Genomic DNA, 20313 nt, shown 5'->3' on the forward strand with positions numbered 1-20313 from the left:
ACCTCACGAGTAATAGCCTATCAACACTTGCGAGACGGTTGAAGCCAGTCCACTGGGCAGTAGAGTTGCTAACTTGGCGACTTTGTCGCCAGATTTAGCGACTTTTTTTTTTTTCAAAAAAGCGACTAGCAACAAATCTAGCGACTTTTTGGGCAATCATTATTAAGTCTCTGAGACTCTCTGGTGCTGCCGTACGAGTGCGAGGTCTCTCTTTCCCAGCGCGAGCCTCTCTCTCTGCATCTGCGAGTGAGCGCAGAGAGCAGCAGCACTTTCAGTTAAAAAAAATTTATATATTCTGTTGCTTCTAAATCTTTTTTACAAGCAAGTATAGCCGACATCAGTCACAGCACAACCACTGACTTTATCGTATGTGTATTTGATTTCATTATTAATGTTTGAGAGCTGGTTATGTGGTCTTAATGGAGCGCATTTCAGTCATTATAATATTCATTCCATTTTCTGACAACAGAAACATTAAACTATAGTAATAAAAACAGTTTTATTGAGGATTAAATTAAATGGCTAAATTCAACCAGCTGTGCCACTTCCTCCCTGTAGTGCGTTTCATCTGTTGCTGATGAGACCTACCAAAGTTGTTTCATCCGCAAACTTGATGATGTGGTTAGAACTGAACTTGGCAGTGCAGTCGCCGTTCAGCAGCGTGAAGAGCAGCGGGCTGAGCACACAGCCTTGTGGGGCACCTGTGCTCAGTGTGGTAGTGCTCGAGGTGTTGTGGCCAAAACAGACTGACTGAGGTCTTCTAGTTAGAAAGTCCAGAATCCAATTACAGAGGGAGGTATTTAGGTCCAGCAAGTTTAGTTTATTAATGAGCTGTTGTGGGATTATTGTGTTGAATGCTGATGGGTAACAGCCAGATGGAGGGTGGAGGAAATTGCATCGTCTGTAAAGCGGTTTGGACCCTATGCAAACTGGATCAGATTGAGTGTGTTGGGGAGTCTGGTTTTGATGTTATGCATGACTTACCTCTCAATGCACTTCATCAAGATTGGAGTCAGCGCTATGGGACGGTAGTCGTTTAGATAGGACACAGGTGATTTCTTTGGTAACGGTATGATTGTTGTGGCTCAGCGAGGTGTTAAAGATAATCTGTTAGGACATCTGTCGGCTGTGCAGCACAGTCTCTCAGTACAAGGCCAGGTATGTTGTCAGGACCCACAGCCTTGCGTGGGTTAGTCCTGGATAGGGAATTCCTTACATCGGCTGGAGACAGACAGAGCACCTAGTCGTTGCGAGGCATGGGCAGTTTTTTTTTGCAGGTGTGTCATTTTGCATGTCAAACCGTGAATAAAGATCAGATTCCATCAAAAATATCTTAATTTGTGTTCTAAGATGAAGAAAGGTCTTACAGGTTTGGAAGGACTTGAGGGTGAGTATTTAATGGCAAATTTTTAATTTTTGGGTGAACTAACCCTTTAAGTTTGATTGTTTATATTCATCATTGTTGACTCTCGATTGCGCATTACATATATTTTTGGACCTGCTCATGTCAGATTTACAGCCCATTACTGATGTGGTCAGTTAATTTAAATTAATTTAATACAGAATGCAACTTTTGTTTCTGGTTCAAGCCACATCAAGCCACAATTACATTTTTTAAATCGTTGTATACATGACTAAAATACAGAGGAAAAGGGTGGAAGAGCCCTTTTGCCAAAAATGTGTGGAACTTTCACACCCATTAGCTGCTGGGCTTGATCAGCCAGTTTGAGGCATACAAAAAAAAAAATAAATAATAATATAAACTTGTTTCCTCCGTAAGAGAAGGAGTACAACACAGAGAAAGAGTTAATATTGTTAATTTACTTTTCATGTGTATTAATGGAAATATATATATATATATTTATCTGCAATAGAAGATGCACTGAATGATTAAGTGACACTCACCAGTGACAGTAACACTGAAGCTCCTAATGATGCTGAATCTGCCGCTGTTGATCTGTAGTTTATAAAGTCCAGAGTCTGTGGTTATACAGTTTGTGATGGTCAAAAATCCATGCACAAATTTCAGTCTGTCTCTGAATCTCTCTTTACACTGATCATCTGTACAGATCTTATTCTGATCTCCAGTGATTTCAGCGATGCGAGTGTCATTAAAATACCACATCATCATATCATTTGGGTGGTTTATTACACCAGGATCTAAACTGACAGATTCTCTCTCATTTTTCTTCATTTTGTCTAGCAGAGCAGCAGGAATGGCTGAAATACAAACCAACATCTGTCAAAACTAACAGCTTACCAAAGGAAATTATTTCTTTTTAAATCAAACTGAACTGTTTAATGACTCAGACCTAAATACTGGATACTGAATATCACCACAATAAATATTTATTACCGTATGTTATTCAAACACAAATAACCCTGACTTTTATTCATTAATTTAATGACTTACCACTGACAGAAACACCAAAGATTATTTCACTGTTATGACTGTTGATCAGTAGTTTATAAAGTCCAGAGTCTGTGATTCTGATGTTCATGATGGTCAGAGATCCAGTCTGATGATCCAGCTTCAGCCTGTCTCTGAATCTCTCTTTACACTCATCATCTGTACAGATCTTACTCTGATCTCCACTGATTTCTGCTATACGATCGACATGAAAATACCATTTCATTCTTTCTTGTTGGGATTTGTTAAGTCCAGTGTATAGAGTGACTGCATCTCCTTCCATCACTGATAGTGACACTACATCTGGACCAACAGATGCAACTGAAGAAGAAATAACAGATTGCAAGAGAAATATGTCTCAAAATATAATACATGCATGACACACACACACACACACACACACACACACACACACACACACACACACACACACACACACACACACAACAGAATAAGAATAAGAACATGGCTGATTTACGCATTCGCAAGACACTCTCATGATAGATCAACTTTTTATGAACATTGCAACATATATTCGTGCAATATGTTTGCGAATTATTAATTATAAATATGAGTCATTTAACTGGTTTCCTCAAACATTCATCTTAAAACGCCACTAGTTTTATATGATACATAGATATGTCTAAAAATATAACAATATATAATCATACAATGCGTAGCTAATTAAAACAGAAAAAATATTGCATGTCTATCTAGTGTACAGTGACTAAATCAGATACAAAAATCAAACGGCATCAAATTTTTTTTTATAATTTTTTTTTTTAATATATATATAGGCTACTATAAAGCATATGTCTTACCAGGCACGAAGAATGTACACAATATGATGCACAAAATAAAGACCTTCATTTTGAATTAATGCAGATTCTGTGGAAATAAAAAGTATTTTTTATTAAGTCACACCTCACTGGCAGTCCACCCTGAGTGAAGAAAGTAAATTCTGTCCCGGTAACATGATCAAAAAAAAAAAAAAAAAAAAACCTGACGAACGTGTCTGTGTAGCGTGGGATGTGAGACGTCACTTGAAAGTGAAAGTAGCCTAAGGCTAACCAAAGTTGTCAAAAAAATAAATACAACGCAAACGAGGCAGAGTCCTTCAATGTAACGTGTTTTGTCAAAAGTTTTTTATTTAACATATGGGAACAGAAAATAAAACACACTAACCTTTTGAATAAGAAGATAGCCTCTCAGTCAAGAAAACTTTATTCTTGTTTTCTTTTCTGCAATTGATGCTTCATTGACATTTCTGTAGCCCATTAATTACTTTGAAGGCATTTATTTATTTCAATTAAAATAAAATGTGACAAACTAAAAAAGAAAAAAAAAACAGAAAAACGTTGATGGCATGATTTTACCATCACTATCATTTTGTTTCTTCTTATTGACATTTATAACAACGATTTCGGCAATTTTATCAATTAAGTCAGTGTTGAAATGCTTAAGACAATATATGCACACAATAAACTATACAGTTTTCACTTGTAACCTTTAGGTAAATTAAAGTATTGAATGATTAGTAAGAACCCAGTTCAGACAGGTTTACATCAATTCATTTAATTTGATTATAAATCTATTCTGTGTAAGAGGGAAGTCAGACTGTGTCTGTGAGGTTCATAACCGCAGCACAGGAAGAAGCCCTTCACCAACAAAATAAACACAGATGAAACAAAACAGTCGCTGAAGCACAATATATTTGTCCACCTACTGTAACAGATCAAATCAGATTTCTGATGAAAACCGACCGCAGCAGCTTTCAGTTTGACTCAGATGTTGAGCTGCTCGTGCCATACCTCAGTTAAGACCTGAGATAATATCAGAAGATCTTTGTCATTTGCAACAACTGAATGATCATAAAACATTTTAATATCCATAAGACTTGAAACATCCTAAACTCAAGTTGTCTAATAGAATATACACACAGTGTTAGACTTAGTAATCTACTATTATGTATCTAACACAGTCAGAAATCTGCCATTCACTGAAATGAAAATGTTTTTAATTTTACCACTATCAAATACAGTCTTAATAAGAGCCAGAAGAACATTTATATGTTATATTTATAATCAAAACACACATTCACAGTGTGCACGTGTGTGTGAACTAGGAGGGCCAAATTCTGTCGAGGGGTGGATTCACATCAGATTGATTTTTATCAGCAGATAGTCATATTATTACATCAGTTTTCACTGAACAACTGAAGACAATGTTTCAGACACTTAGTTTGTTCTGTTTGTGTAGTTGGCATCTGATTGGTAAGTTACGAACACATTTTTGTGGCCTAGTTTCTTGCTGTTTTACAGTAATAACGCTTCTGCTGCTGTTTTCAATGAGCCTAGTTTAATTAGACAAATACAAAAATATGAAACTATTGAAAATGTCAATTGAATAAGTGACTTGTCCTGCAAATGCACATATTTATATTACTCTGCAAGCAGATAAATTGCACTAAAGACCAAATGACTGGTTCACATTGTCTGTTCATGTATATATTTATCACATATATCTTTGGCGTCTCTGATCGTATTCTTCAGTTCATGTTTAATGGTTACAGACAACATCTGATTTCATGCTTTATAAACCATCTGGAACCTTAATCTGTGATTAAACATGTTCTCCAGGTGTGTTTAGTGAGACAGTGTCAGTGATGGAGGGAGATTCTGTCACTCTACACACTAATCTTACTGAAATACCTGAAGACGATGACATAATGTGGAATGTTGTAGCTGAACACACTCGGATAGCTGAAATCAACAGATATCCCGCAATCTTCTACACATATAATGGTCCTGATGAGAGATTCAGAGACAGACTGAAGCTGGACAATCAAACTGGATCTCTGACCATCACAAACATCACAACTCTACATGCTGGAGACTATGAAGTAAAGATAAGTGGAGCTAAACTGTCAACAAAAACATTCAGCGTTTCAGTCTACGGTGAGTAAAGATCATTCGTTCAATCGATCATGTTCTTGTTTTTTTAAAGGGACATTTGGGGTTTAGCTTATTCAACTGTGTTGGTGGTTTAAGGTTGATTAACACAAACACTGAGCTTAATGTCTACAGAAGTGTGAATATTCCTTTAACTACATATTGAAATGTTTAATCATTTTACAGTTTTAGAGGACATGCTCTCACCTACCGTCAACACACTAAACTGAATATAACACTGTTGTTTACATTTATTCATATTTCCGTCCGTTACCTTGTTTTCCAGCTCCTCTGCCCACTCCTGACATTACCAGAGACTGTTCATCTTCATCACAGCAGAATTGTTCATTGTTGTGTTCAGTGGTGAATGTGGGTCATGTGACTCTCTCCTGGTACAAAGGAAACAGTTTATTGTCCAGCATCAGTGTGTCTGATCTCAGCATCAGTCTCTCTCTACCTCTGGAGGTGGAATATCAGGAGAAAAACAGCTACAGCTGTGTGATCAACAATCCCATCACAAACCAGACCACACATCTGGACATCACTCGACTCTGTCAGCCATGTACAGGTATGCTAGTGTTCATTTTATTGGTGATTAAGCTGATCTATCAAGTTGTTTCATAGTGTATCTGGTCGGGCGAATAGATTCAATCACTCTAATGGCTCATTTCGCTCATTACAGATCAGGGTGTATCTTTATTTTACACAGTGCTGATTTCTGCAGCCGCTGGATCTCTGTTGATTTTAGCTACAGTCATGATGTGCTGCATCTGCAGGAAATGTAGAAAAACAGGTCAGCAGAACATGCAAATAATCTATACAAATATTTATATTTTTTAAGACTCAAATTTGTATATAATATTGTAACTTTCGTTTTAACACATGTTCATTGTAGTTAATGCAGTCCGGACACAAGAGGAAGAAAGAACTGAATCAGCATTGTTTAATCCAACAACACGAAAAAAAGTAATCATAATATATATATATATTTTTTTTGAACAGTAGGTGGCACTGTGCTGAAACTGCTCATGTACTGTCAGGTCATGCTTGATAACACACACCAAGTTTGGTCTGAATCCACTAATACATTGCAGAGATATAGTCTCACATCCGTATTTGCATGAACTTTGTAAAAATCGTAAGTATGCTTTACGAGAACAGTTTGATCTATCAAAAATCTTAAAAAAAAAAAACTTTGTTACAGGATGGTTGGAAGATGATCTGTGATTATTTAGGTGAAAACTTGGATGAGTTCGGAAAAATAGATTTTTCGGAAAATTCTAAAATGCGGAACATCTTGATTTGCAGAAACAATGCTTATTTGGTGCTAATTTGGCCTGTTGGTGGCACTGTAGAGTTTGAGTTAGAGACACTAAATTTTCTGTGGTTAATGTTGAGACTGCCCTCTATCTGTGTGCCAAATTTCATAACTTTCCCCACAAGCTGTTCTATGGGCTGTCATAGACTTCATGAATGAAAAAAAAAATACTTTTGTTATTCTAAAATATCCACACCAGAGCTTTATACAATTAGTTTGTCAGTGAAAAGAAAGTATGATACAAAGCTCTGTTCACCATGTGACCTGTGCTGAAGTCTGTTCTTGAGCTGCAGCTGCTCTGTGGTTCATGATTATGTGAGGGGAAATGACGCTTTAGCAGCCATTGGTTGATTTGTAGACGTGCTGCAAGAACAAATATCTTTGGTGTTGCTTTTGTGTAAACAGTACAGTGATTGCCATGACCAACCTTCAGAGATAAAATTTACATTTTTGTTGATTTAACTGCTTAAAAAGTCATGTGATGAATTAGACTGATATCATTTCCTTTTGCTGCTCTGTTCAGTAATAGTAGTTTTTAATTGCTGTCACATCAGCAGATTCCTGACTGAGTTTGTGTTTCCTTTGCAGAAATTAAAGGAGGGGCCGGTGTATGAAAATATCCCCAGAAAATTATGATAAAAGTTGCCTTCTGTATCTACCGGAAAATTATAGTGGTCATGCAAGTCTGTGCATCACAACTTTGGATTTCTTCAAATATTCTCTTACAGGATGTCTATATTTTTTTTTCTAACCCATATGCACATATTGTTAATATAATTGGTTAAAGTGATGTTGATCTGTATTAGTGTAATTTAATGATGTGCAAACAGCATCCAGAAACTTAAATAAAACGTTCTGTGTTCTCATCATCTGGAAATGTATCTAGCGTTCATTATTAAATATAGATCCCACCCTTCACCTGCTTATTGTCTATGAAATACTGCTTTCTCACACTTGTTTTTTGTTTGTTTGCTTGTTTTGTTTGATTTCAATCTTTCTCTCTTTCTGTCTTTTGCTCTCGCTCTCTTTCTTTACACCCATAATACAATGTATGTTTTAGCAAATGTAATACAGTACAAGCAAATCATCACTCTCTATTGCCTCAAGCAGAAAACTATTCAAATGATGTTCGCACAGAGGAACTGCTTGGATTGATGATATCGGATTTTGTGCTACCTCCCATTGCCTGTTTGAAAAATAATAAACTCAGTTACATTTAGATGACATAAAAATGTCATACTAATATCTTATTTTATCAGCTATGCATTCACAAACTCAGTCACTGTGAAAGTTGTGACATTTGCCAAGTATAGTAACCCATACGCATTATTGGTGCTCTGCATTTAACCCATCCAAGTGCACTCACAGCAGTGAGAAGTGAACACACACCTGGAGCACATCAGCCATGGGTATTGAGGGTGGAAGAGGGCGCTGCTCATTTAGCTCCCCCTCACCTACAACTCCTGCCAGCACCAAGACTCGAACCTGAAATTTTCAGGTAACTAGTCCAACTCTCTAACCATTAGGCCACAGCTGCCCCTAACCTATGCTGGGAAACAAACCTGGTCAGAGTTAGGCACACTGTCCACTACCACTGACCAATAGAAACACATTGAAATTACTGACTACAAATATTCAACTTTATTAACCATCAATCCGAAAATAAAACAATACAGAAAAAGCGACATAAATAATAAATCAAATAAATAAATAAATAAATAATAATAAATTCATTTTGTCATGAGTCCGGACCCGGTGTTTCTCCCTGTGACCACCAGAGGGAGCAATTTCCCATTCTCCCAGACTCATTTACCCCAAATTTGACACACCTGTTCACACACTCACACAGCTGTTGCCCATTTTCACGGACTATATATTCCCGTCTCACACACCACTCTGCCTGGCTGAATTAATTGTTACTTGTGAACTGTGATTTGTATTTCTAGTTGTATGTGACATGGTTTACCAGTTTTCGAGTTTGATCCAGTCTTGTTTTGCCTCGTTGGCTTTTTTTGTTTCAGTTTATTAAAAGTGATTTCCTGCATTTGGACCCAGACCCTGTTTCTTCCACGGCGTCCTCTTCGCTGTGTTGTGACAGAATTCAGCCATAAAAAATGGGTCTATGGATTCCCCTGAGGTGGCGGTGTCCGCCCAGAAAGCTCCAGTGGCGGCGGTGGCCGCTCACGATTCCCCTGAGGGGGTGGTGTCATCTCAGAAAGCTCCAGAGGTGGCAGTGGCTGCTCACGATTCCCCCAAGGCAGCGGTGGCGGCTCAGAAAGCTCTAGAGGCGGCAGTGGCCGCTCATGATTCCCCTGACGGGGTGGTGTCCGCCCAGAAAGCTCCAGTGGCGGAAGTGGCCGTTCACGATTCCCATGAGGGGGTGGTGTCCGCCCAGAAATCTCCAGTGGCGGCGGTGGCAACTCACGATTCCCCTGAGGGGGTGGTGTCCACTCAGAAAGCTCCAGAGGTGGCAGTGGCTGCTCACAATTCCCCCGAGGCAGCGGTGGCAGCTCAGAAAGCTCTAGAGGCGGCAGTGGCCGCTCACGATTCCCCTGAGGGGGTGGTGTCCACCCAGAAAGCTCCAGTGGCGGCGGTGGCCGCTCATGACTCCCCTGAGGGGGTGGTGTCTGCCCAGAAAGCTCCAGTGGCGGCGGTAGCCGCTCATGATTCCCCTGAGGGGGTGGTGTCCGCCCAGAAAGCTCCAGTGGCGGCGGTGGCCGCTCACGATTCCCCTGAGGGGGTTGGTGTCCACCCAGAAAGCTGCAGTGGCGGCGGTGGCCGCTCATGATTCCCCTGAGGGGGTGGTGTCCGCCCAGAAAGCTCCAGTGGCGGAAGTGGCTGCTCATGATTCCCCTGAGGGGGTGGTGTCCGCCCAGAAAGCTCCAGTGGCGGAAGTGGCTGCTCATGATTCCCCTGAGGGGGTGGTGTCCGCCCAGAAAGCTCCAGTGGCGGCAGTGGCCGCTCACGATTCCCCTGAGGGGGTGGTGTCCGCCCAGAAAGCTCCAGAGGTGGCTGCCCACGATTCCCCTGAGGGGGTGGTGTCCGCCCAGAAAGCTCCAGTGGCGGAAGTGGCCGCTCAGAAAGCTCCAGAGGTGGTGGTGTCTGATCACGATTCCCCTGCGGCAGCGGTGGCCACTCACGATCCTGGTTCTGGTTGCTGTGTCAAGGGAAGCTTTCTGTGCCCGACTACACCATTGAGTTCCGCATGCTAGCTGCCACATCTGATTGGAACGAGCCTGCACTGGTTGCACGTTTCCTGCAGGGGTTAAATGCAGATTTCAAGGATGAGTTTTATGCTCATGATTTCCCTTCAGGCCTAGATCAACTGGTGGACTTGGCCATTCACTTGGTTAAGCATTTTGATCAGCGTGGCCGCGCACACTGCACAAATCCTGAGCCACCTGCAGTCCTGAATCCACCTCCTGTCTCCTATGAAGCTGCTCCATTTCCTGAGTCTATGCAGGTGAGCAGGATATGGATCTCTCCTGCAGAACGCAGCGCATCCTGTAGCTGTGTATGTACTGTGGTCGTTTCTGGCCACCTTGTCACCATTTGCCCTTCTAACAGACAGTGCTCTCCAGTAGGTCGGGGAAAACTGGCGAGCGCTACATCCTTCACCCCCTCTGGATTCACACCATGTTCCCTGTGGTACTTCGCTGGCCTGGTTCATCTGATTCTTGTACAGCTCTCATTGACTATGGTGCTGAAGAAAATCTTATTGACAAGACTTGGGCGCTGGAGAGGAACATTCTGTTGATTGAACTCAAGGGCTCCTCCACTATTATGGCTCTAGATGGCAGTGTTCTGTCAAGAGTTCATTGAGCCACCATTATGGTGAGTCTCTGACCTCTGGCAATCATCTATAGACTATTTCTCTTCTAGTTTTTTACTCTCTTGTAATGCCAGTTGTTTTAGGCCATCCTTGGTTTGTGCAGCATAATCCTCTGATTAATTGGGTTGAGGGAACCATTTTGACTTGGAATTTATTTTGTCATGTTAAGTGTCTGGTCTCTGCTGTTGTCTCTTCTGTATCTCTCTTTCAGGAGGAGCCTGGGGACTTGTCAGAGGTTCCAGAGGAGTACCACGATTTGCAGGCTGTGTTCAGTCATTCCCTGGTGGCTTCTCTCCCTCTGTCACGGTGTCTGGTCTGTGTTTCCCTGGGTGTCCAGTAGTGGTCTCACTTCCCCATAGGCACCTCACTGCAGGCACTACATTTCCCACTAAGCCTTGTCCCTAATTGCACACCTGTTAATTGCACTCAGCTGTCTTCACTTTCATCATCATTATCCTGTCTATTTAAACCTGTATGTTTTCTCTCTGTGTCATGGAGTCCTTATTTTCCGTCACCCAGTTTCCTCACATTCCCTTGTGGTCAGTGTTGGGAAAGTTCACTTTCTACATGAACTAATTCAAAGTTCAATTCACAAATTTTAAAATGAACTAGTTCAGTTCATAGTTCAAACTACAAAATTTTGAACTAAGTTCACTAAGTTCACAGTTCCAAAAATGAACTAGTTCATAGTTGTTTTTTTCCATATGTTGCTGCGAGCTATTATTTTCCAAAGTTATTGCCACAGCCCATATAGAATCACAGACAGCAATTATTTTGTCAGTTTTAACAATGAAGCTATGCATCAGATTTCATCTTCATATCCAATTTTGAATCCTTATCCAACCAGGGTTTACATTAGCATTGAGGGGACAGCATTTCCCCATTGTTGCTTTAATGCTTTGTCTCCCATTCTCACCGACCTTGTCATAAACATCATAAAATTCTTTTAAATGATCATATGCCTTCTTGCTACATGCTGCTGTCGCCTCCATGCTTTTTTTTTTTATGACGCGTCACGCATGCGGCGGACGGCGGTGCGACACTGGTGGCTGGTGTTGCCAGATTGGGTGTTTTTCCGCTACATATTAAGACCCGTTTACGGTGTGTTTTAGCCGGGTTTTCGCCTGGAAGGCTATATAGAAATCTGGCACGCTATTGAACGAAGTTAACCTGAGAGAGCGTGCCGTTCACAGACACCAGAATGAACGAGTTGACAGTAACGTTCATCAGGCATTAATACAGCACGTTCAGTTCACGTTCGCCCATGTTCAGTTCGCCCAAAATTTGAACGAGTTCATGAACTATCGTTCAATGAACGCGTTCAGGCACAACACTGCTTGTGGTTCTTGTTTCTTGTTTGTTTCATGTTCTGACTGCTTACCTGGATTTTGGGATTACCCAATAAACACACAATGCTCTTGGATCTCTGGTCTCCTGTGTCTCGATCGTTACACCCTCCTCATCGACCTTATGACTGCAGCATCGAGCTTCTTCCTGGTACCACCCCCCCTTGCAGGCGATCATTATCCGCTCCCAAACGCGATGCTCTCGAGAAGTATCTTTCCCTCGCCTTGGGCACCATTGTCCTGTGCTCCTCTCTAGCTGGCGCAGGGTTCTTCTTCGTCAAAAAGAATGTTTTCACGTAATTAGACCCCAGTAATGCTTATCACCTTGTGCGCATTAAAGAGGGCAACGAATGGAAGACTACGTTCAAAATGCCCTTAGGGCACTTTGAATATCGGGTTTTACAGTTTGGGCTGGTCAACCCCCGGCAATGTTTCAAGCCCTCGTTAACGACATTTTGATGGACATGTTAAATATTTTATTTTTTGTGTATCTGGATGACATTCTCCTTTTTTCCACTTCTCTTGATGTGCACGTTCAGAATGTTTGAAGAATGTTGCAATGCCTCTTAGAGAATCTCCTCTTTGTAAAAGGCTGAGAAATACGCATTTCACATCAGGTCAGTCACGTTCTTGAGCTCAGTTGTTTCTGCTGAAGGAATCAGTATGGATCCGCCTAAGGTTTGTGCCGTCATTGAATGGCCGGTCTTTGAGATTCATACCGCGCTCCAATGTTTTTTGGGGTTCACACCCTGTTACCTCTACTAAGTTCCGTTTTGTCTGGTCAGAGTCTGCCCAAGGGGCGTTCGATTACCTTCAGAGATTATTCACCTCTGCGCCCATTCTTATCACATTGGACCCCAGAGAGTTTCTTCCCTCCTCTCTCTGTCTCTCCTGTCATTACTGCCACTTAGGCTCAGCTGTTTGCTATTGCAATCAGTGCTCGCATTGATCATCTACTCACCTGTTCTTTCTCTACTCTAATTCTCACTGCTATTTCCCTCTGCCTCTCTGCCGTAAGCTCCCTTTGTGGACCATTTCTGTTCTGACAGCTGCGTTAACCCTCAGGAGCCAGTGCTCGGCAGTCTGCCTTTGTTCTCTAAGTTTTCTACGGCTCTAATAAATTGCTTGTTTTCCGGTCATTCACCTCTGGGTCCTCTGTCCCGCAGTGACAGATGACTGCTATGTTTATTATTACATCCAACAACAAAACACCTCAATCACTTAGAAGTCATTCTTGTCTACATCTGCTCCCGCAGTGAAACAATAGTGGCCTGATAACAGCTCACTTACAGCGGGTGCAAGGTAAGACGCCAGTCCAGTCTGTGCTGAAACGCTGTTGTCAATCAAACTATCGTGGGCAGAGCCTGTTTTTGTGATGTTTTAGGGTGGTTGTGTATGCACACTCCCAACACACATTTCAGTTCAAACAACTTGTAAAAGCTCATGTAGCATCCAGGGACCCCTTTAAATGATTTAAGTGTCCAGCATTTACCACACCTTTTCAATAACTGATTATATTAACTCAAAAAGAAGAATGAGTTACAGAAGACTAGCCTACTAGTTTACAGCATGCTTTGCTTCAGATTCTGCAATGAGAGTAAACGTTGAATGCATTTTTGCACATGATTAACATTAGGGGAGATCTGTTAGTGTTTATTGTTGTTATGTTGGGTTGTTTGGGGTTTACCATTGTGCAAAAGAGATTAGGTAATACAGAGTACCAGGTTAATCTGCTACCTTGTTTTTGTCAGTGCTCTGTGAAGAGCATCAAAGATCTCTATTTACAATGTGTTTATGTAGCGTTGAGCAATGTAGCCAATCACAGACATGTTTGTCCCAGTCCAGAAGGCTTACTGTGTGCTTTGTTTGGTAAAAATGAATGAAGCCAAAGTCAGCAAGGTTGTCTAATACCCAATTCCTGTTGACAGCAAGTCTTATCTGGTACACAAAATTAGCATTTTGTCTGGTACCTAAAACTGTTTTAACAATCTTTTGTCAGGCAAGAAGTTGACTGAGCAAGACCAGAGAGGAACAGAAGCAGGAGACGAAGCAATGACAATAATAAAAAAGGAGCAGGGTTTGAGTAATATAGCTGCATACAGTATTATGTTCCAATGCTCAGACTTTGTCTGACCAGCACAAATCCAACAGGTGTTATTATATATGTATTATCATTACAATTATACAAAAATAGTTTGTGTTCTCTTCCAAATGGCTCTTCTTATGGTTTCATGTGCAGGTCATGTCTAATGTTCCAGGCTTCATTCATGTCACCAGATTTTCTTCCACATACAGTAGATGCCAATTGTGTCTCCATTACTGCATATAGTGAAGTCCAAGCACTCTTTGCCAAACACTGATCCCTGCATATGAAGGTGTAGTCCATTTGTTCCTATACTACCACATGCCTGAGCTTGCCATTGGTCAAAAAGAGGAAAAATCTAAAATGAAACAGATACATCAGTCATGTAAGCTTGAAGATATGTTATAAAATATTTTTTTTTATTTTTTGATATTTTGAAATTATAATTTTTATAACGTAATTGTGATAATGTGATAATGTAATTGTGTTAATTAAAAAAAATAGAATTATTAGTAATTATCTCCAGTTGGCCTGATTAGCGAAGCCCTCAATGAAAACACAACAGAAGCCTTATATATATATATATATATTCCTACATAGAGATACAGTGCTGCATGATTTGTACATTGCATTCATTAGATTACACTTTGTATAAACATTTGTGATTTGTTCGTTCAAGGTATCATGACATGCTTGGCCTGTGTGTTCATTGCATTTACAGTATGACCAGACAGTATGTCAGCATTTGCTTTTAGTGATCTGTTCTGTGAGTAGTATGTGCACCTATATAGAAATCACACTAACAACTGCAGGCACACGAAGGAGAACAGCAGTAACACGCACTGTACTCCTGTTATAGGACCTGAAGGCCGACCTGAACCTGTAATGATAAATACAGACATTATTATTACTGGAGAGCAGCTGATAGCTTTGACTGATATTTACACCTTGTGATATAGATTCAACTGATAAATGGTGCCATCTGGTGGGTTTGGAAGTCAAAACAGAACACAACACTTTCATATAAATAACTGTAATTGTTGATAATGCATGTAAAGGTCATGATATTACCTTCGTAGAAACTAAAAACATTTTACATTTTTTTTAACGTTTGATTGTCCATCTTCATTCTGTCTCTGAATCTCTCATCAACATATGAACAGGCTTTATGTGTACAGATAAAGCTAAGGTCTTCATTGATTTCACTGAAGAGAATGTCATTTTAAGTATGCCAGGATATAAAGTGACAGATTCTTCCTCATTCACTGAATAAATCTTTATTTCAACTCGTTGAGCAACAGGAACACCTGAAAGACAGACCAACAGCTGCTGGGGATCTTCGTGTGTGTGTGTGTTTATTAAGTGTTATTGTTTTGTGTTCTTCCATTTGTGTTGGAATGCAAAAGCGCTGGTATAAATATCCTTTCCATCTCATTTTTTATTTATTTTTTTCTTGTAGAAAGTCACTGTAAAAAAAAATCAACTCACCAATCGCAACACTGAACATCTTTGGAACGCAGTGTTGTCTGATGTGATCTCTTGTTTATAAAGCCCTGAATCTGAGGTGCTGATATGACTGATAGTGAGACCACCTGCATTCCAAAGATGTTGATTGTTGCGATTGGGGAGTTGTTGTTGTTTACATTTAAATCAATGGCATTCTTAAGTTGTAACATGTTTGCATCTGATATACTTACCAGTCATACTTTTCTTAATCTTATCTGCATGAATGGAATGCATTAAAATGCTTCTTTAAAAATTTGTTTTCAGCATCTGCTACGGTCTCACGCTTTCACAGCACTTTACTCTTTTCGATTTTTTCGCTCCATTATCCCAGAAGTGCATAGGATTAGCAGTTTGTGTCTTTTCCGGGTGATCAAATAGATGATGTGTCCGTGATGAAGGGAGATTCTGTCACTCTACACACTCAATTTATGTTTATATTCAGAATCTAGCACTTATTTATGGTATCAATGTCTTTTAGTCACTGACTTTGGTTTTTCATACATTTATGGACCCGCTCATTTCAACAGTACAGCCCATTTCTGAGGTGGCCAATTATTTAACAATAACCTATTTCCGACTGAGATGGTAAATTGTAATATATTATATTATGTAAGATATCAAACATGAACATCCCTGTGCAACATTTTGTGGTTCATTCAGAACATATCAAACAAGAGTGAAATTTTTGAAATATATGCTATGTGAAAGGACAGAGAAATCACAGAGGAAATGTCTGTAACCATTTGTAAAAAAAAAAAAAAAAAAAATCCATTATCTGCTGGACTTGATCAGCCTGTTTGAGGCATACAAAAAAATGCAGTAATATGAGCTACAAATTCCTGGAAATAAAAGTGTGACCAAAAAAATGATAAAAATTGTTACCTTAGTATCATGGAGAATGTGTAGACATTGTTCATTTACTTATACTGCATGAAAGTGATAAATATTATCTACATTTTACTGTAATAGTTGGTAAAAGCAACTTCAAAATACTGAACTGTCTTTTATACTGCAAAAGAAAACACACTGATTGACTAAATATCACTCACCAGTGACAGTAACACTGAAGCTCCTTATGATGGTGAATCCTCTGCTGATGATCATGGAGAATGTGTAGACATTGTTCATTTACTTATACTGCATGAAAGTGATAAATATTATCTACATTTTACTGTAATAGTTGGTAAAAGCAACTTCAAAATACTGAACTGTCTTTTATACTGCAAAAGAAAACACACTGATTGACTAAATATCACTCACCAGTGACAGTAACACTGAAGCTCCTTATGATGGTGAATCCTCTGCTGATGATCTGAAGTTCATAAAGTCCAGAGTCTGTGGTCCTTGAGTTGATGATGGTCAGAGATCCATTCTGATGATCCACCTCCAGTCTGTCTCTGAATCTCTCATCACACTGATCAACTGTACAGATATTACTCTGATTTCCAGAGATTTCAGTGATGTGAATGTTGTTGAAATACCACTTCATCACATCTGGGTTCATTGTTACACCAGGATCTAAACTGAAAGATTCTCCCGTTTTCTTCATTTTATCAAGTTCAGCAGAAACGTCTGTAATACAAACCAACATGAGACCCTGTCTGTCAAAAATATAATTATATAGTTTTAAACTGAACTGAATTAATTTACAGGTGCTGGTAAAGTAGCCATGAATGTCACTGCAATAATTACTAATGAAGAGATTCAAACACAACATTCACTAAATGACTCACCTAGAACAGTAACATTGAATATTTTTTCAGTGTTTCGGCTGTTGATCTCTAGTTTATAAATCCCAGAGCCTGTGGTTCTGATGTTCGTGATGGTCAGAGATCCAGTTTGATGATCCAGCTTCAGTCTGTCTCTGAATCTCTCAGTAACCTGATCATCTGTATAGATATTACTAATATCTTCACTGATCTGAGCGATGCGAGTGTCACTGAAATACCATTTTATTCTTTCTTGCTGGGATTTAATAATTTCAGTCCATAGACAGACTGAATCACCCTCCATCACTGACACTGACACTACATCTAGACCAACAGATGCAACTGAAGAAGAAATAACAGACTGTTAGTAGCCCACATAGCAACATTGTGTCGGCCCAGATCCGGCCCACATCTGGCACCCGTGGAAAGATGATCTGGCCCACATGCAGCGTGGAATGATGGCCCTTGGGCGGACCGCTCCTGTTTGCCAGATTTGAGCCACAAGCAGGCCATAGCAATGCCACATGTCAGCCAAGAGTAAAGAAATTAACCAGAACTGGACCTTATCTGAGTCACAAAATCTGTTTATATATTAAATATGAATTTCAGCCTTAATAAGCCTGTTAACAAGCAGAATCACTGAATTAAAGAAAATAACAGAGAAAGAGATAAGCAGAAACACAAGAACTACAACTGACTTCAGCCACAACCTTAGATGAAATCAACTGAAGAAATAAGAAGACATTAAATCTCTGGAGATCTCAGCAGAGGAGGATTAAACAACTCCACAAACTGCATTAACAGCTTCACTTATTACTAACCAGACTGACTTTATTTCTGTTGGACATCTACAAAAGTTTTAGTGAGAATTAAGAAAGGTTTAACTCTAATGTGTGTCACCATAACAGTGATTAGTGTTTCCATTAGTTGCACTCTTAACTCTTATTTTATCTTTAGTCTTTCTTGGCTGCTGTGATGGTGTGTTTGTTAAACGCATTTGCTGCACCGAAGAAAGCTAAAGAGAATTGAGGTCAGGTGATGGCGTTTATCTGTTGATGATTTTATAATCCTCATGAAACAGGCTGATTTGGTAATTTTTTTTTGCAAATCTAACAATTGTTTCATTAATACATTCACATCGCAAACAATGTGTTTCTCCAGCATGAGGTCAAGCAATATTACAACAATCAATTCGAAGTTTTTTTTTTTTTTTTTTTTTTTTTTTTTTATTAACAAAAAACAGAACATACAACAATAACATGACATCCAAAAGATACAATCCACACTATTGCATTAAGAATACAAAAGTAAGTAAAATTAAAAACAGAAAGAACTTAAACAAAATTACAAAATTAGATAACAATAGGGGCAATCTATTTATAATAAATAAAAAATTAGAGACCAGTAATTATAAAATTTAAGAAAACAGCATATTAATTTACTTTTCAATTAGCTTCAATTCTTCAGCAAATATAATTGTATCACTACATTTTTTGTTATCAATACCTTTGAGAGACTCAATAATTAGAAGTTTTTAACAATTATAAAGAATTCAATATGTGATGTCACACAGACATCAACAATCAGCACATGAATCTCAACAATGGTGACAATCGAATGTACCTTGCTGCAATGCATGCTGGGGATTAGCATAGTACAAAACTCCCAGCATGCATTGCAACATGAATAAATTATGCAGCTGAATTGTCCTATTATTTTGTTTAATTCCAAATATTTGCTTATATTTTGCTGTTGATTTTGTTGTGACAGTAGCTTTTCAGTGAAGTTCTGAATTGATCAGTTTATCTAAATATTTTTGATAAGAACTATTATTGAGATTCATGTGTTGATTGTTTATATCTGTGTGTGTCAGCATAGGTTAAGTTATTTTAAACTCATGTTTGTTAAAAGATCTTAACTGATTGTTATAATACTGCTGGATCTCATACAGCAGGAACACAGGGTTTGTAATATGAATGTATTACTGGCACAACATAATTGTTCGATTAAAAAAAAAAACATCAATGAGCCAGTGTACTTCATGATGATTAAAAACCATCAACAGATAACAACCGACACTTGATATCATGTCACTCTAGCTTTCTTTGAAGCTGCAAATGTGTTTAACAAACACATCCGTCACAGCAGCCAAAAAAACCAAACTATATAATAAGAGCCCAATTAAGAGCACAACTAATGGAAACACTAATCACTGTTATGGTGAAACACATTAGAGTTAAATCTCTGTTAATTCTCAATAAAAAAACTTTTGTAGATGTCTAACATAAATAATGTCAATCTGGTTAGTAATAAGAGAAGCTGGTAAACCTGTTTGTGGAGTTGTTTAATCCTCCTATGCTGAGATCTTGAGAGATTTCATGTCTTCTTTTATCTTCAGTTGATTTCATCTAAGGTTGTGGCTGAAGTCAGTTGTAGTTCTTGTGATTCTGCTCTTCTGTTTTTCTGTTCTCTTCTTTCCTTCAGTGATTCTGCTTGTTAACAGGCTTATTAAGGCTGAAATTAATTCATATTTAATACACACAGATTTTGTGGCTCAGATAAGGTCCAGTTCTGGTTAATTTCTTTACTCTTGGCTGACATATGGCATTGCTATGGCCTGCTTGTGGCTCAGTTCTGGCAAACAGGAGCGGTCCGCCCAAGGGCCATCATTCCATGCTACATGTGGGCCAGATCATCTTTCCATGGGTGCCAGATGTGGGCCGGATCTGGGCCGACACAATGTTGCTATCTGGGAGAGAACTGTCACAAATGCAATACATGACACGAAAAATAAAACAGAATAAGAGCATCGCTGATTTAAACATTCACTCATCACACAAACATTCTCACAGATGACGATCTCACAGATTATAAAAACCACATCTGGATTAATATATTACTTTTTATATGTGTGTATTCAGTCATGATTGCTATAGGCTATATTTGAGTGTTGTTAATTACAACTATATTAATTTGTTTACTTAAATATTAAACCAACCATAATTTTTTATCTCCACACAAAACATATCAACATGTAAAACTAAACCAGCAACTATTTAAAACAGTTAAAAAGAATAGATTTCTGTCCAGTGTTAAGTGAGTTAATCCTATACATATGAAACGGTATCAGATCTCCATCGCTTTCTTTTTGTAGGCTG

The 20313-nt window shown here is 39.1% G+C and overlaps 1 protein-coding gene across 1 annotated transcript in view; it reads right to left on the reverse strand.

Moving 5' to 3' along the window:
• Window positions 1–3353, reverse strand: part of LOC132159328 (carcinoembryonic antigen-related cell adhesion molecule 1-like) — a 449528-nt gene extending 446175 nt beyond the window's left edge. Inside the window, exons 1-2 of the mRNA XM_059568842.1 lie at window positions 3232–3353; window positions 2452–2731 (exon numbers count right to left, since the gene is read on the reverse strand). Coding sequence (XP_059424825.1) covers window positions 2452–2731; window positions 3232–3280 — 329 coding nt within the window. The 5' untranslated portion in view covers window positions 3281–3353. The remainder of the gene's footprint in view (window positions 1–2451; window positions 2732–3231) is intronic.
• Window positions 3354–20313: the final 16960 nt, after the last annotated feature.

Source organism: Carassius carassius, chromosome 16 (assembly GCF_963082965.1).
Source record: "Carassius carassius chromosome 16, fCarCar2.1, whole genome shotgun sequence".
NCBI lineage: Eukaryota > Metazoa > Chordata > Actinopteri > Cypriniformes > Cyprinidae > Carassius > Carassius carassius.